Consider the following 19,238-nt stretch of genomic DNA (forward strand, 5'->3'; position numbering starts at 1 on the left):
TATGTTAATCTCTAGAGGCAACTCCTCTCCCGCCCACTCACACTCACTTTCTCTGCTCCTCTCTTTCCTCGGGGACTATAAATAGAGGCGCTAAGGCCGCGCGCGGCTCAGTCTGTCCTAGGGGTACCTAGTGATAACATCTCAAGTGATAGTGATAGTGATTACCTTTCGATCCCAAAACTATGACGTGGCCAATGCAATACATCTGGATGATCAGAAAGAAGCTCACTTTGGATAGTCACCCAATCTTGGTCACTACACTGTAAGGAAGTAAACAATGACGTGTCCTCTACTGGGGTAAGTCTTAACCATGACATTTATATTATGTATGAAGAAGCTATTGGTGGTGTCAGACCTAGGTATAGCCTTTATATTCCAATTTATTTTCTTATTGCCATGGTCCCCTTTGCATACTTAGAAACTTTCTGATATTTTTAGATACTTTAGTTACTTACTGATTATAGTTACTTAATGTTTATTGATACTAACTAACCATAGTTACTTACTGGTCATAGATACTTACTGATCATAGTTATCATATCATCATAACATATGGTTCCCAACTGGTTCTAACTTCTCCGGAAGGAAGTGACTTCTGCCGGCCAAGTATCAGAAATATGTTGTTACAAAAGTTGCAAGTCATTGTTTATTAGTGTTCGAAGTTAGTAACTGATCATACGTTCTTACTGGTCAAAGATACTTACTGATCATAGTTACTTACTGGTTATAGATACTTACTGTTCAAAGTTACTTAACGTTCATTGAAACTTACTGATCATAGTTAATTACTGGTCATTGTTAAATACTGATCGTAGTTCTATAAATCGTCCGATTGTTCCTATGTCAGCTATCTATATGTATATATATAGTTCACCGATACGCAATGCTCCGACTTATATACTAGTAAAATTATATTGAAGAATAACTCTGTAGTTTCATTTAAATAGCTTGCTCCTAAAATTGGTTCACTCAAATTTCGCACATGTATATGATTCTCAACTAGTTCTAACATCCCCGGAACCAAGTGACTTCTGCCGGCCTAGTCTTAGAAATGTGTTATTACAAAAGTTGCAAGTCATTGTTTATTAGTGTTCAAAGATAATTATTGATTATACATACTCACTGATCATAGATACTTACTGATCATAGCTACTTACTGGTCAGAGATACTTACTGTTCAGAGTTATTTAACGTTCATTTAAACTTACTGATCATAGTCAATTACTGGTTATAGCTAATTACTGGTAATTTTTAATTACTGATCGTCGTTCTATAAATCGTCCGATTGTTCCTATGTCAGCTATCTATATGTATATATATAGTCCACCGATTAGCCATGCTCCGACTCATATACTAGTAAAATTATATATAAGAATAACTGCATAGTTTCGTTCAAATATCTTGCTCCTAAAATTCGTTCAATCAAATCTCGCACATGCATATGATTCTCAACTAGTTCTACCATCCCCGGAACGAAGTAACTTCTGCCGGCCTAGTCTCAGAAATGTGTTGTTACAAAAGTTGCGAGTCATTGTTTATTAGTGTTCACTTATTTACTGATCATAGTTACTTACTGGTCATAGATACTTATTGTTCAGAGTTACTTACTGCTCATATTTAATTACTAATCCTAGTTACTTACTGATCATAGTTACTTAATGTTCATTGATACTTACTGATAATAGTTACTTACTGGCAGTTATATTATATAGTATTCCGATTATATATACTTTATATGGTCGGAGATGACTCCGTCACTGCGTTGAAAGCTTCTGACTGAAATTATAATACTATAATAATAATATAGAAATAAGAATGAAAATGTACTTTAGGTATTTTCTCGAATGTCCCTAAATAATTTATATATGAATGAAGATATTTTTATAGCTTAATTTTGAACACCTTTTTAGTGAGTTTGAAAACCTTATATTCTTTTAATCTGTCCAAATATTGTCAACCTCTTGAAAATCTGTGAAATTCTTTAGTTTAACAAAAGCACTTGGTGCTACTCCCGCTTTTATATTCCTTAATTGGTATGATTTCTCCCATTTTCATCTCGAAATTAGTTGCTTCCCCCACTCGTGACTCCATTGGCTGAACGAGCGTGTGTCATTCAATCGCAGGTTGAGCGGCAAATTGAGGACTCCCGAGGACCATCCGACGTCGCCTGATTTGCGCTAATTGCGAGTGCAAGCGCCCGTGAATGTGAATGCTGCTGCAGCAGCATCCTCGAGTGCAGACCACTTGCACTTCCCAACCCATTCTGACTCCAACTCCGTGCAACGTGCAACCTCCTCCTCACCTTGTAGCAAACCACTCAAAACGGGAAGCGGAACGTGCCATTCGGCCAGATCATCACATGCAGGTGGAGAAAAATTTAGCACAAAAGTTGAAAAGAAGTTTTTGAAAACATTTTCCATCTAGAAAATATATTGAATATTGTGAAATTACAAGTTGAGATATGCTAGAAGGTTCTTAAAGTCCGTTTGTGAAGTAATAGAGGGAAAAAATTAGAAACTCTCCCAAAGAACCTCCAAGAAACTCTATTATTTGCTACTACTTGCACATAGCAGGTAAAGCGTATAAGAGAGAGTGAGAGAGAGAGAGTGGGCAGTAAAAGTCTTTGATTTTTCTCTTTTTAAAGAACAAGATTTTTCTCATTTTAAAGACCTCCTACATATAATTTTCTCCGTGTACCCACATTCACTCCTTTTGTTCCCTGAAGAAGTCCTTGCATCCTTCTTCGTGGTGCCAAAAGTATTTGGCAGCGTGTCTATTTGGCTTTTTCACACCAAAACGCCAACTTTTTTGGCTTTCAAAAGATGGTATTCCGTATATTCCCCTGAATGAAACAAAAGGAGTTTGAGTTAAAGGGAGGGTGGAAATACAAGAAAGGGACACCGGCGAGACAAGAAATGAGTCATTAGGCAATAAGCAAAAACAAAAAAAAAGGGGAACAGATAGGGAGAAGGAGAAAGAAAAGGCCTGGAAAAACAAGGGCCTGTGAAATTTGCACACGCGCTATCAATTTTGAGGCTCAAACAAAAAAAAACAATGGGACATTTTAGCCCTTCTACGGGCTATTTGTCTCAGCATTTTTTTTTGCTTTCCGCTCTTTTCCTTGGGACGCGTGCCGGCAATCAAAAATAATAAACACCCCTAATTTTTGAGGACTACATAGCATGGCAGGCAGAAGAATTGATGGCGTTGATAAGCAGAGCTGAGTGTCGTCTGTCCCCCGTTGAGTCCCTCAGTTTCAACTCTGCTTTCGGTCTCTCATTAAAATCAACACCCAGCACCGCCACTCTGATGATATTTCAGAGCTCGTCATCGTCATCGTCAGCGTCAGCATCAGCATCGTCGCAGCGTCATTAATATTTGGCGCTTAGGCAAATGCAGCCGCATGAATTGTGGCTAAGTCCCTCCTCCAAATGATACTCCTGCTCCACCCACTCCTGGTTTTGATCCCACTCCTCCAGCGGTCTCCATTCGCAGCATCCTGGGTTTTTGGGTTGGAGTGAAGACCACCCAATAATGGCATGCACTGAGGGAAAAGCACTCACTGTATCTGCTTGAACTTAGCTTTTACATCTGATATAATCATTAAGAATTTATACATTTACTATAATATTTCTTAATTATATTTAAGATATTTTTAGCAAAATCTTCCCTAATTAAGTAAGATTTTTGCTCAATCTCCGCTGAATGACACGTTGTTTTGTCCCATTTTAAAGCAGGAGCTGAAGCAGGGAGCACAAGCAAAAGCTAGAGCTGGGACCAGGACCAGGAGCAGGAGCAGGAGGTGTACTAGCAACGGAGCAACAGAGATTTGAATCTTTTGGTCTATTGTTTGCAGCATCGAAATAATGCCGCTTCATGCATATATGCATTCACGCTGCTGATATATAGAGGAAGGAGGCTTGGGGCCGGCACCGTGTGCAGACAATCAAATTTGATGTCAGAATGTGCCGGCGAATAAAAGCGGTCTGTTTAATATGCATATATGCATCCGAGTTCCAGTTTTCTTCCCCAGTCTCCCTTAGTATCCTCTCGTCCCTTTTCATGATTTCGTCCTCTATGTATATTTGCCAAAGCGCATCAAAATAATGAGCAGCCGCCCGTAAATATGCTTTAAAATTTTACGAGTTGTCATGGAAGGATTAATGGAAAGCTAAACCCAATGGGGGATGGGTTAGGGATATATATGGGGTTTCAAAATGACTAAACGAATATATATAGAGGAGGTTTTGGAATGAAATATGAAGAGAAATTAGAACGATTGTACTGGGCTTTCAAGTGATAAAAGCTAATGATAAATGGTACATGAGAAAAATGTAATACAAAGCCCTAAAAAATTTAAAAAATCAACGATTTATGGGCTTGAACTCAGTTAAAGTTGATAACATTAGCCAAAATTATCCCGTCATCAAATAGTCAGAGCTCAGTTAGAAAGTTATTATTATAAATCAAGTTTTTATGATCAGAAAAGCTTAGTAATTCTACTACATTTATTCTAACTTATCATAATCTTCATAAGAAATTTCCTGGAAATAGTTTTATTAAATTAGGTATCAAATCTCTTCTTGTAAAAGTCAGAAGCAAACCCCATGGTTGGGATGTGGATTCAGGCTACTCCCCTTCATGTCCAGGTGCTTGGCATTTCAAGCCCTGGTGGCCTCTCTATTGGTTTTCCCCTTCGATGCGTGCTAAAAGTGTTTTTCTTTGGACGCTTTCTTTTTGCTGCTCAGTGCTAGAGTAAACAGAAAAACTCGACAACAACAACAACAATGGCAGGAATCAACTATAAGGAGCACTTAAAAGAAACACATCGAAGGAGCGAAGAGAGAGCAGGAGAAAGTGGCTCCGAGAAGAAGGAACTGGATGCCTGGCTCTGTTGTTGTTTCGAGTGTTGTTGTTGTTTGAGAGAAGGAGGAGTAGGTTTTTGCTAGAACTCGATTTGTACTGCCAAGGTCGTCGTGTCAGGTTTCTCCCACCCATCCCCCCTTTTAGGAGCCCAATCAAGAGCTCGTTGAGGTGGTCAAGTGAATTATTGAGGCATAGTGAGAGGGGGAGGGAAGGAAGCTTGGGTTAACCCGGACTATGGGGAAATCGAATTTGCATTAGCATCAAGTGGCTGACACTCTCAATATTTATAGAGGTGTTGTCGAGCGATTCCATTTCGATGATTGCTTATCGATCTCTCATCGAAATTAGCCATAATAATAATTATTCATTCAAGTGAATAAGGTAGAAAGGAAAGGGGTTAAATATTAGCTCGAAAAGCTCAAGATAATATACCCTTGAAGTTTTCAATTGAATTCTAGAGTAGTATCAATAATTAGCAATTTTTGTCTACAAATCAAAATTTAAAAAACTCATAACTAATCCAAAAATGCATTAATTTCCATTTGGAAAGCGGTCCTCTATTAGTTTTTGTAAGGTTAATAAATCTGCATACTCAATTTAAAACGTAAAAAAAAATATTTTTTTAATAAATTTTTTGTTGACAATTTTAGCAAAAAAAAAGTTTAAAAAAATTTTGAAAAAAAAAATTTGTTCTGATATGCCTAGATCGATTCCGCTGTTGGTGCTGATCAAGAATATATATGGGTTATAGGGTCGGAAATTGCTACAACTCTTTTATTTCTCTCTTTTTGTTCAGTTACAATAAAATCTCTAAAAAACTACTACGGCATCCTTAGGATCAAATTATCCTTGGATTACTTTTCTTTAAACTGCTTACAATGCACTTACACACTCTTACACAAAACTTACTAATAATGCCACATATGCTGGCCAGATGACGCCAAGCACACACAAATTCAAGCTTTACAAGAGTGGAAAAATATAGGAAAATGGGAGGGGAAAAGAGTGAAAATTTTCTATTGCAAGTTTTGCAGCAATAAAATATTTGCAATTTAATTAAACGAAATTAAACAATCCAGCAGGCAGCCAGCATTTGTGCAAACATGTGTGGCAATTGTGCTTGTGCTCGTAATCTAAATTTGTAAGTTGCCATCTTTGTGCCCTGTCCGTCCGTCTCTCTTGGCCGGACAAGTGCAAGTTTTCTGGGCTTCAGCCTGGCCTAGCTTCCTACTTTTGTGGCAAAGTTTCTGCCGAATGTCTCACAGCCTGGAGGCGCCAGCAAGAAATAGTTTTCACGTTCTATTTCTTTTCCCTTTTCCCATAAGAGAGGCAGAGAATTCAAACAAACGAAGCAATAAATGTAAAGTAAAGTAAGCAAAGTTTTCACTCTGATTATGATAAGGAGGCGAAGGCTCCACCCTGATCCTGGTCGGTCAGCAAATCGATTCGATTTCGGATTTGTGAATATGCAACAGAGTCTGTCCAGTCCCCCGTTTGCACAATCAAAACATGCTAACCAGTGCAGAAATATATTTTCCATAAATATTTACGCAGGCCAACCACCAAAGATCTGTACAAAGTCAATAAAAAGGGGATTTTTGCATTGGCCAGAAAAGTTTTTAATGAATTTATATTCTCCCTCTTTCCCTGTCTCTCTGTGGCGGCATTAAAACAACAAACAATGAAAGCACCTACACAGAGCTCTGTGTAATTTACGACATCAACAAAATGTAATACACAAGTTTAGACAATAAAAAGCATCGACATCCCCAATCGAAAGGGAAGCAAGGACCTGGTACCTGGACTAAAAAAAAAATCAGGGAAAAACGGAGAAAGCCCAGGAACAATGGTGCAAAACAAAGCTTCCAAAAGGGGGAGAAAACTCTCTACTAATTGAAATATATATTTCCGCTTTCAAGTTATGATTTCCAAAGAAAACTTCTTGGCAGGCGAGAGAGGTGAAAAGTGCAATGAATAGATTTTTAGGTTCATTTACGGGGCTTTAAAATGCATTTCACAATGATGAATTCAAGAAGTTTTTCTTCCAAGGAGCTTAACGTGGCCAATTATTGAGGATTTTAAGGAAATAATAAGGTTTAACTATTCCATTTTACTTTACCTTCAAAAAGAAAATATTTATATTACAAAGAAATGTTTGTTTATTTGCAAAAGAATATTCATTCCACATTCTTATATTTTAGTTAAGAGTGTGTAAATTCAATTTTAAAGAGCACACAAGGTGCTCCTAGAAATTAATATCTGTGGCAAGATAAAACAAAAAAAAAAATTGTATTTACAATCAGAAACCAATGACAGTTATTCATGAAACCCTTGAATTCCTCTTGCCAGGACCTCCTTTACGTGTACCATTTCCTGGACCATTGTAATCACGTTTGTCACTCTCCTTGGGAGCTGCAATTGGCCTGATTGCCCGGACTCAGGCACACTCAGAGAGCATAATCGACAATCGGTTGGCAGGAATTGATAATCTAAACACTCCAATTGAATTGCAATTGCAGTTACACACAAATAATTTGTCTCGCTTGTGAGGGGTAACGACGGGGCGGGCGGGGGGCTCTGACGAGGCTACTAAGCATGTCGTATTCAATTAGGGCTAATTAGACCATTTTCCATTTTGCAAACGGACAACGGCGAGTGCCTGCCACGTGCACAGAAATCCAAGTCCACACAGAGATTCTGGCCTGATGCACACCCAAAAGCTGCAAAGATACTCCCACACAGCAAATGACCGGCCAATCGGCGAGGCACGCATCCAGAAATTCAATTTTAATGCGGCTATTACATAATTTGATCCCTGCCCTGCTCAGACACTGAATGCATATTAATTAACGTTCGAAATTTGATTGTGTGCCAAAACTGCAGCAGCAGCAGCAGCTGCTGGGGAGCAAGGAGATCTGCCGGCCAAGAAACCAGCTGAAAATACCAGAATTATCCTATCCCCAAGGCATTTAGACATTCAAAAGAGCTAACCAAGCATAAAACTTGCCCACAAATTACTTATATACATTCTATAGCGCCCAAGAGCAATGAAACCATAAAAATACATAAACATTTTAAATTGAGAAATGGTAAAAGAGAAACTATTTAAAGTCGGCAAGAAAAGTGGGAAAAATTTAAAAGTGCAAATGAAAAATTTAAATAGAGAAAATATGTATATGCGTTCTATCAAAATTCGTGATTTAATTAAAATATAAAATATATTATATATATTTGCAATTTCAAATGATACATGAATTCAGGAGGTTATACTTCTCAAAAATCTTAAAAAATGGGTGTATTCACTTCCCTAAAATTTTAATAGATTTCTTTTTTATATACTCGCAAGGTATTATAATTTTGCTTAGCAGTTTGCAACGCAGAAAGCGTCATTTAAAACCATTTAATGTATGTATGTATGTATATTATTGATCAACATCAACAGACGAGTCGATCCGCTCTATCTCTCTCTCTCTCTTTTGCCCTCTCTTTCTATTACTCGAACACTTGTGGTATGTCCATCTCTCTCTGCCTATTTCTCTGCTCTCTCGCTCATACTTTCTCTTTTCTCTTTACTTGGAGAGTATAAATAGAGGCACTACCGTCGCACCCACGTCAGTCTGTTCCCGGCCTCCACGCTGTTTACACCTCTAGTGATAGTGGCAGTGATAGTGATTGCCCTTCAACCTCAAAAATATCACCCGACCAATGCAATGTACCTGAATAATACCCATGCAAGCTATTATAATTTAAGTCAACAGCTTCCAACGCAGTGAAGTTGTAGTAGTAGTTTGCGACCCTATAAAGCATATATATTCTTGATCAGCAAGAACAGCCGAATCGATCTAGACAAGTCTGGTGGAAAAACATTTTTGACCCCTTTTTCAAACTTTTTATGAGGGGTTAAAATTCGTAAAAATTTTACAAATTTTACAAAAATCTTAAATTTCTAAAATTTATTAACTGAATATGTAGATTGGTTAACCATATAAAAACTGGCACAGAAAAGCTTTCCGAATTAAAATTAATGTATTTTTGGCTATGTTATGATATTTAAAAAACTCTGATTTCTTTAACAAAATGACATAAAAATCTAGATTTAATATACCTACAATACTCATATTTTAATCAATGATTGCCAAAGTCTATTTCCATTTCTTCCTTTCTTGGTTATCTGTTAATACACTGTTAACACAATATTTATTTCTAGATTTTCCATACTTTTCCCCTGAATACAGATTTTTCTGATTTTTTTTTATTCTAAAGGATGCTAAAATCTCGCAATTAATTTGACATTTGAGCGATATTTAACAGTCTCACTCAGTCTCCCCCTCTCCTCCACTGCAAGCATTCGGGATTCAATTAATTTGTAATAAATAAATAAGCAAAAAGTAGCACTAAAAATGCCAATGTCCAGCGTAAATATTTAACATGCAATAATCCTGCAGTCAGTTTTGTGTGTCTGTTCGTGCCTGTTCTACATGCGCATCAAGCTGGCATTACATTTAATTAATTTAATAACCGCTTTTAACAAGCATTAATAGCGTTAATTTTTCTGACAGGGCCACTTTTCATTTGCATTTTCCAGCAAATACATATATAGAGAGCGATGCATATGAAATGTACATACACACATGGATTCTCTTTGTGGTTTCAATTATGGGTCATCAATTGATTGATTCGCTGCCATATTTGCCTGAAAGAGAACTGAGTCCAAACAGGGGAGTTTACCCAAAGGTTTTTACCAGAATTTGCTTGGTGGAATTTTTGGAAATACGAAAACAAAGAATGTTTTGTGGAAAATTAATCATTTTTAATACAAAATTAATTGTAAGAGAACGTTAGTATAATCAATTAAACCAGAAAGTAATATTAAGTAACTTTTTGAATAGAATTTCAAAATGAAATCGTACTGAGAGTAGGCATACTTTTGGTCACCAGTTTCTATTTCTCTTCTAATATAATAATTATATTAATGTCTCATACACTTTGTCCAACTGCTAAGCCCTCAATCTCATTAAGTTTGCTCTCCAAGCTCCTCTCCAGGCAATTGTCAGCGGTAAATCCAACCAAGTATCCTGTCCAGAAGTCAGTTGTGTTTGTTAGTCCCTGCAAGTTGAAGTGGCTGTGGATGCAAGATTATTGCATAAGCCATCATAATAGTGGCCGATTGACAAATAGTTTTGCTCGATTGACGCCCTAAGTCTCACTTCTGCCAGAGAACACAATCCATTAACTCCCCTCCTCCCTTCTGGCACGTCAATTACAAACGATTAATTTGCCTAATTGGCAGTCAGCCGTGAAGATCCCCGCCACGATCTGTGCTCCGACTCCAGCTCCAGCTTCCTGACAGCAGCTGGGAGTAGGGATAACTAAATGCTCTTGTTTGTTGGGGCCGCCATTTCCATGTTCTTTCCACATGTCGTCATCGTCATCGTCATCGGTGGATGTGGAAATGGCACCAAGGATGAGTACATATTTTGACGGACCCGTGTAAACGTCAAATGCCGGGCAGAGAGGAATCCGAGGAATAGGGAAAATGGAAAACGGAGGGGCCCTAAACAAAGGAGCCCTGCTGCAGATGGATAGTGTCGGTGTGTGTCCCGTGTCAGGCAATCCACCAGTCAAAGTCCTGACAGGACCCGTTTCTGACAGGCACGCTGGCCTCCTCCTGAAGGCCCCATGCCCAATGCCCGCTGCTCGCAATCCTTTCAATGGTGGCTCCAAGATTTCATCGCCAGTGCCTTAATTAATACCAAGAACATGGAACTTGACAGCTGCTTGCAGCCTTTGCTTGAGGTCCGTGTGGTACTAGGAGGAGGTGACCCAGGTGCCAGGCAATCCTTTCGAAAAAAGTTCCACCATTTAAAAGATGAATATTATATAAAGGATAAGGAAATAGGGGATGTAATTGCAAAAGGTTTACAAAAGTATATACTTAATCTAACAGCTTAAAGAAGTGTAGTCCTTCTTAGATATATTTCCTCAAGGCCCGGCTAAAGTCACTGGCGCAATCTTTTTGCCATTGCTGATTTATGTTGCCCAGATCGAGGGCTTCCTTGAGAGGTTCTTTGAATGCCTTTATGTCCTTCAACTGATCATTAAGTTGCTCTAATTCCATGGGCTCTTGAACCTGACCCACCAAACGAAGCAGCAGGCCTGTCAGCTCCTTCTTTTTAAACTTTTCCCTGCAATTAGTTTATTAATAATACTAATTTATTAATTTAATTATTAATTTACCCTATGATTTTCGCTTGACCCAGTATAAGGTTAATGGTCTGGGAAGTCATATAATCCTTACTTAAGGCCATATTTACTGCTGACAGATAGCAATTCCTAATGGATTTCTCATCCGATTCCAGGGTAAAGTTTAGAAATTCCTTAAAATGTTTAATGTCACGACTGCAGCCGAGGACAGAGGCCCAGATCTGTTGTTGAGCAGCATTGGTGGCATTTTTGAAGAGTGTTAATATCTCCTGAAACTCTGCCTCTCCGCCTTCTTCGAGCAGGGAACAATATGCCACTTCACGAAAATCGGAGGGTATCTCCTGCTGAGATTTTGCCAGTTCCTTGGCCTGTTCGATGCAATCATCGACATGGTAGTGGCAGGCCTGAGAGTAAGCAAATCGCAGGAACGATATATCCTTAGTATCTGGCATGGTCCTCAATATCAAACCTAACTTTGAGAAGCGTTTGTACAAAGGTGAAAGTAGCTGTTGCATGTAGATCTAAAAGAAAGTATTTAATCAAAGATAATTCTTATAACTTTTCTTGCCTATCTTACCATGAAATTCTTTTTTTCTTGACCACTCAGCAAAGCTCCCAAGTCTTTCAATAGCTTCAGTGCTCTCTTCCAAGGCAGAAACTCCGTCTCATTCCTCAGATATCCAAGCATATCGAGGGCCCAGTCGTAGCTTCGAATTCGAACCGAAGCCAGGGCCAGAATGTCATCCACCAACTGAGCCCTGTTCAGCTTGTGAATTCCACCAAAGTTTGGGTCATTCCACAGACTCTGGCTAATCAAGTGCCAGTTGTGTTCGTCGTAGTTAACCCTGAATATAGAACTAACCTGTGGGTTAACTAAGAGCCATTCATCAGAACTTGGTGGATCCGGCAAAGTCAGAATTTCTTCAATATCTCCAGGACATTCCAAACTTGCCTGAGGAATAGTTTTCTCGAAATCGGGCAGGCCTTGTCTGATAAAACTAAGTGGTATCCACCAGCAGCCAGAGTTTCTTTCAGTCTCCTTTCCTCTTAAGAATCTTGTTTGATTGAGCTTTACCCTGCCCGTTCCCGTGTAATCCCTAATGAGGGTAACCAGAGGATAGCCACCTTGCAGAGTCCACGAATCCATGGCTTTACTGAGATTAAAGTCTGCGGGGATTACATTGCCCTGCTGAGCAGCCTCCTGCATGGATTTCCACAGATCCATCTGAATCACATTCCCCAGAGCATTCTGCCTCAAGTAAGAACGAATGCCCTGGAAAAAGACATTATCTCCCAGCACCTTGTGCAGCATCCGGAACATCAACGATCCCTTTTGATATACGTAGTCGCTAAACTGCCCCAGAATTTCGGCAGGATCACGTACCTCCTTCGAGATGGCTGGCATTAAACCACTAGAGTCCTTGGCAAAAAAGTTCTGTAGATCCTGGGCAATCATTACCTCTCCCCTGCCCAACTCCGGCTGCAAAGCATCCATGGCCATGTAGGAGAAATATGTAGAAGGTCCCTCCTTTAGCCAGAGATCGTTCCACCACATCATAGTCACCGAATTCCCAAACCACTGATGCGCATACTCATGACCGGCGGTAAAGGCATTTGAGTCCTTCTTTGTCTGCAAATCGTCATTGGGATTGATTCCCAAATGAAACTCGTTGAACGTGACCAGACCCCAGTTTTCCATGGCTGTAAAACGGTGATCGGGAGCAATTAACTGATCAATTTTCGTCAGAGGGAAATTAAGCTGAAAGAGATCCTCGAAGAAGGTGATTAATTTGGGTGCCATTTCCAGGGATGGCATTTCTTTGTCCAGCATCTTCGGCTGCATCCAGTTGCGGAAGATTACTTTCCTGTGCGGGGTCTGATTATCCTCAGCTATGGTTCTATTTTGCAAATCATGGACTGCGTAGGCCACCAAGTAAGTGGAAGTCCTCAGGAGGGTTTCATGCTTGCACCAAATATAGTTTTCAAGGATTTCACTGTGGAAAGGATAAAGAGGATATAGCAAGGCTTACAGGAACCCTAATCCCCTAATCCCTTTGTAATCATCATACTTACTGCTCTTGGCATTCCAAAACTGGCATGTTACTTAATCCCGTGTAGTTCCTATGATATCCCAGAGTAACATTAAAGGTAGCCTTCCAGGAGGGTTCATCGAAGCAGGGAAAGGCCTGACGAGCAAATGTTGGTGAAAATTGTGTTACCGCTAGATGACTTTTATAACGAAAAATATGATCAATTAGATGATAAAAACACCATAAAAAGTATAAAACTCACTGAATTTCCTTGCTTTTCACATCCGTATAGGAACTGTTGTAGTAACCCGATGTCGAACTATTTAGCCTTGCCCCAAAATGCATTTCCAGTTGGTAAACCTCATCCTTTACCAGCTCCCGACACAAGTGCAGGGTGTAGAAGTCGTAAAGATCATGGGTTTCTATGCTGGTCACACAGTTTGTATCCTGAAAGGAGCTCACTGTTGTCCGTTCCTCATCTATCTCAAGATCCTTGACATGCAAAGTGATATTCCAGGTAGACTCTAGTGCCAGGAGATGGATTCTCACAAGGCCCACGAAACGCAATTCATCCAAGTGAGTGAGAATCCGTAAATCATAATGCTGAGGCTCCAAGGCCCTGGGCAAGCGATAGTCATCGTACACGGCAAGAATCGAGGATCGAGCTATAGCCAGCGAGAGGAGCCAGAAAAGTTGGCTCCGCCAAGCCATTCTATACAAATTGAAAAGAATATAGAAAAAATTAGTTTTTGTAAGTTTTCCAAGCATGTTGTCTAGGTTTTTGAGGGGCGGCTCAAAATGTCCCATACAAATTGGGAAACCACCTGTCCCTCTTCCACCTCTGACACCTTGCCGCGAGGTGTGCCACCTGTCCATGACCAGCCGGTTGAAGCTTCGCATGCTCCAGGTGATCAGTGGACTCCAGCAACGCTACTGCCTCTGGCGTCTGCGCCGGTTGCTTGGCGTAGCCTTCGATGAGACCGGCTTCCAGGAGGGCACCCGACAAGCAACGGCCACCATGATGGAGGCGGTTCGCCATTCGAACTGGGTTTGCATCCGAAAGTGCTGCACGGAACGTGCATCGGTGGACATTTACGGGCTGGCCCAGGGTCAGGGCAGCCAGCGGTCTGTGGGCGACCTGATGCGCTTCCAGAGCCAGCACCTAAAGCACGCCATCCCTCAGAGAGTCTCCCGCGAGTGTATCGATGGACAATGCTGTGTCCTGGTGGACATGTTGTTCATCGGTCTCCGTAATCTCGTGGACTTTGAGACTCAGAAGGAGCAGGCGGAGTTCTTCGAGCGGCTTCAGAATATGCTTTCGGAACTGCAGGCCAAGAGGATCAGCGAACCCATACAGGGCTGCCTGGTGGCCGCTGAAGTAGGACTTACCTTTTGCAAAAAGCTTAGGAAATTAGAAGAGGATTCCGAGGATTTGTTCCAAAATCCCGACAAAAACGGCGATGACGATGGCTGGCTGATTGATGCCTACAAAATGCATCACCTCAAACTGATAAGCTTCTGTCCCCAAGCCCGAAGCTTTCGCGTTTTTGAGTTCCTGAAACCGGTTTAGCTGGAGCTGGAGGTGGAGCTGAAACTGGGGCTGTACGTGAAGGTGTCGCCAATGAAGCCCTCGCTGTAATTGCAGTCACGTGTGCGAAGCGGTTCAATGATCTAACCTTCTAGCCGAATTATCCATATATTGGGTTACACTCAAGCCGCGTTGATAGTCACCCGACTCGAATCCAAAGTGAACTGAACGGCTGAGCGGTCAACTCCCAAGTATTTATGGAATTTCTTTCGGAATTCTCTGTAATTTCTTTTGGTATTTTGCAAATGGGAAAAATTTACAGTTGATTTATACTGATATCTCTGGATTTTATAATATATTTTGAGCTTAAAGTTGTTGGTATTCTTTTTCTAAAAATACATCGCAATTATTTGAGGTATTTTTTTAAAATTAAAGATGAGATTGTTTGCTTACGAAACTTAAGGAAATCTACGAGTTTTTTAAGTACATTTTCCAAGCAAAAATCCTTATATAATAGAGCAAAAATTCCAGAAATTAATGTTAAGTTTAAATTAAGTTAAAAGCTTAATTTAGCATAATTCCAATTTCGATTAGCTTTTGTATAGGATAACATTACACCTCACTAGCTACAGTAATGGAAAGAAATCACTGATTTCCAACTGAAACAAAACCACACTTACAACGCAGAACAAAACATCTGTACCCGGGGGAGCCTTTTAATTTGCTTCAAACGAAAAGTAGAGTAATTTGTCAGGACAAACTCCTTAACCCATGATGCACGCACATTTACACTCCAGATGCTCCTGCTCCTGCTCCTGCTCCTGCTCCTGCTCCTGCTCCTGCTCCTGCTCCTGCTCCTGCTCCTGCTTCTGTTCCTGTTCCTGCTACTGCTACTGCTCCTGATGCTGTTCCTGCTGCAAAAGAGTAAACTATTTTTCGACAAGGATCCAAGGATAAAGGAGGCGAGACGAAATCACGGCGTGTCGCTTTCGAATGGAAACATAAAAAATTGAGGGCTTAATTAAAAAGCAAAAATGTGCTGCGATTTTCCGCTTTTTTAACGCCAACAGCAGCAGCGGCAGCCATGGCCCCTGGCCCAGGACCCGTATTTATATCCGTGCTACGGGTCCCAAAAAAAAAAAGATGCGGGAAAAAAGCATTTCCCGGAACTCTCGCTGGAAAAAGCAGTACTACAAGTGCAAAAACTACTTGCTGGCGACTTTTTATGTTCCTCATGTTCCTTGCAAGAAGTAGCAGTAGTGTAGTTCCTTTCGAAATTTTCCCCAGCACGGCCTCATGTGTCTTTTTATTCCACTCCTCGCTCTTTCTCTCTCCTGTACGTTCCCTTACAAATTAAGCTTTTTCATTGCGTTTACTTTTTGTTATTCGGCGTTTTGTTTTTGGCCAAGACCATGACTTTTGTTGTTAATTAAAGTTACGGCTAAAAACGAGCAACAACTCTCAAGTGCTCATTAAAATTGAAATGCGACTGCTGGAACACAGAGCCAGCAGGACCAAATGTGTGCCAAATAATGATGTTCCAGGAGGACCAGCGACAACGATGGCTACGAGTACTAAATGGGAGTCCAAAGGTGGTGAGAATGTTGGGTTTTAATGTGTTTTAATATCCTTATTCAGGCAGAGTTATGTTGATATTAAGGAAAAGGAAATAGAGCTTTAATATATTTAATCATTTCCTCTGTCGCTTATTTACTAGACTCTTCTTCAATGACAAATGCGAGTAAGTTTTTTATGGATGCTTGAAAATAAAGATGATGCAGAATGATTGCAAGAACTCTAAATCAAATTCTCTATTATGAGAGTTAAACTACGAAAAGGATACAATTTCCTGACCATTTTAAATTTTGTGTTCCTATGGCAAGAACTTCCACTGGCACTGGCACTGGCACCACTTTAACCACGAAACCTTCTGGAGTCATTTGTATACTGAGAGACCGTGTCCATATATAAATATGCAGTACTCTCTGCCAGAATCAGGGCAATTGCAGGGCTTTAAAGTGCTCCTTGGCAGGCCACATAAATAAATGTTTGCACATTTACTTTACAAGGCTTCCTGCTCGTGCTCCTCCTACTGCTCCTTGCAGTTACCAGTTGCCAGTTTCCCGGATTGCGGGTGTTGTATTCGCTTTGTTGCTCCCAGCACGTTCATAACTCAACTCCTGATGCTGCTACTGCTGCTGCAGCAAGGATTGGAGAAGGATATGCCAGAGGTGTTGCTTCCCAGACGCTTTATTTACTTGCAATTCGATGCTCGCACAAATCCCGGGCAACTTTCGAACTGCATTGTTTCTTTGTTTCTTTACCGGCCCCGCCCCGGCGATATTCTCCGGAGAGAGATTGCCATAACTTTGTATAGTGTAATGGCAATGCAATTGGATAAATTTGGCAGCCCGACGAGCTGAGCTAAGCTGAGTTGCACCCATCACTCCCCCATTGCCGAGCGCCGAGTCAATTTTGGGCCAAATCTCATGGGCGGTCAAAACATCATGGCCATGGGTATGATGCAGTGGACTAACTGAATGGAATCCCTGCAATCACGTCCCCAATGGGCATCTTAGTAGCTAACAGAAGGATTAGGATGAACTGCAGGATGCGGAAAGCGGACTGCAGGCGAACTAACTGCAATCTAATTCTCAGTGGGCCAAGGAGGTCGTTTATCGGCATGGCTTGTAAGAAAGGGTACGAAACGGATGGAATAGGGAATATTACTTATACAAAGTCTTTGAAATTATTTAATCAAACATATGTTATAATAATTTTAGGAAACTGTAAAGAGTTTAAAGGGTCTACAAAGATGATTTCTCATTTCTATATTTGCATTTATTGTCTAATATTACTTAGTATTTAGTACTATTTGAATGTTGTTATTTGTTATTTATTTTTTAATTTAATGTAGATTCTTATTCCGTTGATCAATATACTCCAAGCCAATGGTTCACCTTTCGATTTGAGAAGCTATGTCGTCCATCGTAGGGCCATAAGCTGAGCCGACAATGCACCAAGTGCGACACGGCCCCGGCTCCATTTTCAGGGCAGTTAGCAGAATGTCACGTAGCAAATGCGACAGCGTGGTCAACATAATGAATGGGGGCGTGGGTTGGCCACCCACGAACAATACTGATACTGCTCCAACTCCTACTAGTCCTTTTCCTCCTCCTCCTTCCGTAGAGCCTTCCGCGCTTGGAGCTGGAAAAGAGTGCAGCGCCTGCTGCAGGAGCAGGTGCAGGTGCAGCTATAGACAGCAAGTCCTTTTTTTTTCCCTCGAAAAAAAGTGCAACAAACTTGGCTATTTTCCAGAATATATAAGGTGATATTTCTTACATGAGAAATAAGTGGGAAATGTGCTACAAAAGTAAGGTTCGTTGGGAGTATGTATCATATTATATCATATCATATCATATCATATCATATCATATATCATATCATATCATATCATATCATATCATATTATATCATATCATATCATATCATATCATATCTTTGTTTTAATTTTGTCTGTCTAATATTAAATGATTTGAATTATTTAGGGTTTAAATTGTAACTTTTCTTATCCTCTTTTTAGCTTGAAAAGTTATCCCATTGCAACAGAGCTGCCTGTGATGTCCCCTGTCTGTGGTATCCATTCCGTGTGTCTGGTGTCCACTGATTGCTCTGGCGGGCAATTGCAATAACCTTTGCTCATGTCGACCATGTCACGACATCTCCGCCTTGGTTTTTCGGGAAGGGTAACCCCCGTCAGACAGTGTGTGTGTGTGTGTGTGTTGGCTCTCTCGCCTTCGAAAAATGTGTCGTCGATGTGCACGTGACATTTTCGGATGCAATTTGCAATTTGATTTTGTTCCCCAGAGAGAACTCGTCCCCAGTCCCTCAGTTCTATCCCGATCCCGCGCTCCATTCTCCGTTCTGCCGGACCAAGTTGCAGTTTCAGTTTGTTGCCTCTAAGTTCAAGGATCAAATTGATTCCCTCGACTGGCAGCAGGTGTGAGCTGCGGGATGCGTCTTTGCATTGTTACACTTGACCAATTCGGATTGCAATTACACACCTGACTGTTTCCTCCCCCCAGCTTGGGAACATGACTTTATGGGATGAAAAGGCATAGTCCTTCTGACTGAAATTGCCGAACAACGATTTGTGTGTTGGCTTTGGCCTTGTTTTTCCATCTGTTTTCTTTGTTGGCATCGCCACTTCTTAGCCCATTTTTATTGTTTGTCTGCCACGCGCTATGTAGCAATTTGTGGGGATTATTTGTCGACAACGAGAAAGTGAAAGAGAGACAATTAGGAGGCAAGTGAATGGGAGGGAGGACACTGGGTTAATTGAAAGTATATTTTGCTGTTTGCTTCTTACTCTCAATTAAATGTTAAAGCAATGAAAATGAGAACTTGGCCAATCGATAGTTATCAGTTACTTTTAAGCTGGTTAAAGCAACATAACATAATAGTAACCCTACTCTTGGATCCTACATGTCCTTACATCCTCACTTGTGCCGCCTTTGAAGAGTAGGAGGTGGCTGTCATGTAGGAAAGGCGACGAATACAACCCACTTTTGGGGGTTTCAACTCGCTCGATTGACCTTTGGTGAGTGGCA

The 19,238-nt window shown here is 40.6% G+C and overlaps 1 protein-coding gene across 1 annotated transcript; it reads right to left on the reverse strand.

Moving 5' to 3' along the window:
• Positions 1 to 10,751: 10,751 nt before the first annotated feature.
• Positions 10,752 to 19,167, reverse strand: LOC110177968 (aminopeptidase N). The gene is made up of 8 exons (XM_020944961.2): positions 19,132 to 19,167; positions 14,490 to 14,585; positions 13,949 to 14,262; positions 13,363 to 13,812; positions 13,144 to 13,299; positions 11,648 to 13,064; positions 11,104 to 11,591; positions 10,752 to 11,051 (listed from the first exon to the last, which is right to left on the reverse strand). Exons 1-8 carry the CDS (start codon positions 19,165 to 19,167, stop codon positions 10,835 to 10,837), a joined length of 3,174 nt encoding a protein of 1,057 aa, XP_020800620.2. The 3' UTR covers positions 10,752 to 10,834.
• Between the last annotated feature and the right edge of the window lie 71 nt (positions 19,168 to 19,238).

Source organism: Drosophila serrata, unplaced genomic scaffold (assembly GCF_035046125.1).
Source record: "Drosophila serrata isolate PLE 108 unplaced genomic scaffold, ASM3504612v1 contig_165, whole genome shotgun sequence".
In the NCBI taxonomy this organism is placed as follows: Eukaryota; Metazoa; Arthropoda; class Insecta; order Diptera; family Drosophilidae; genus Drosophila; species Drosophila serrata.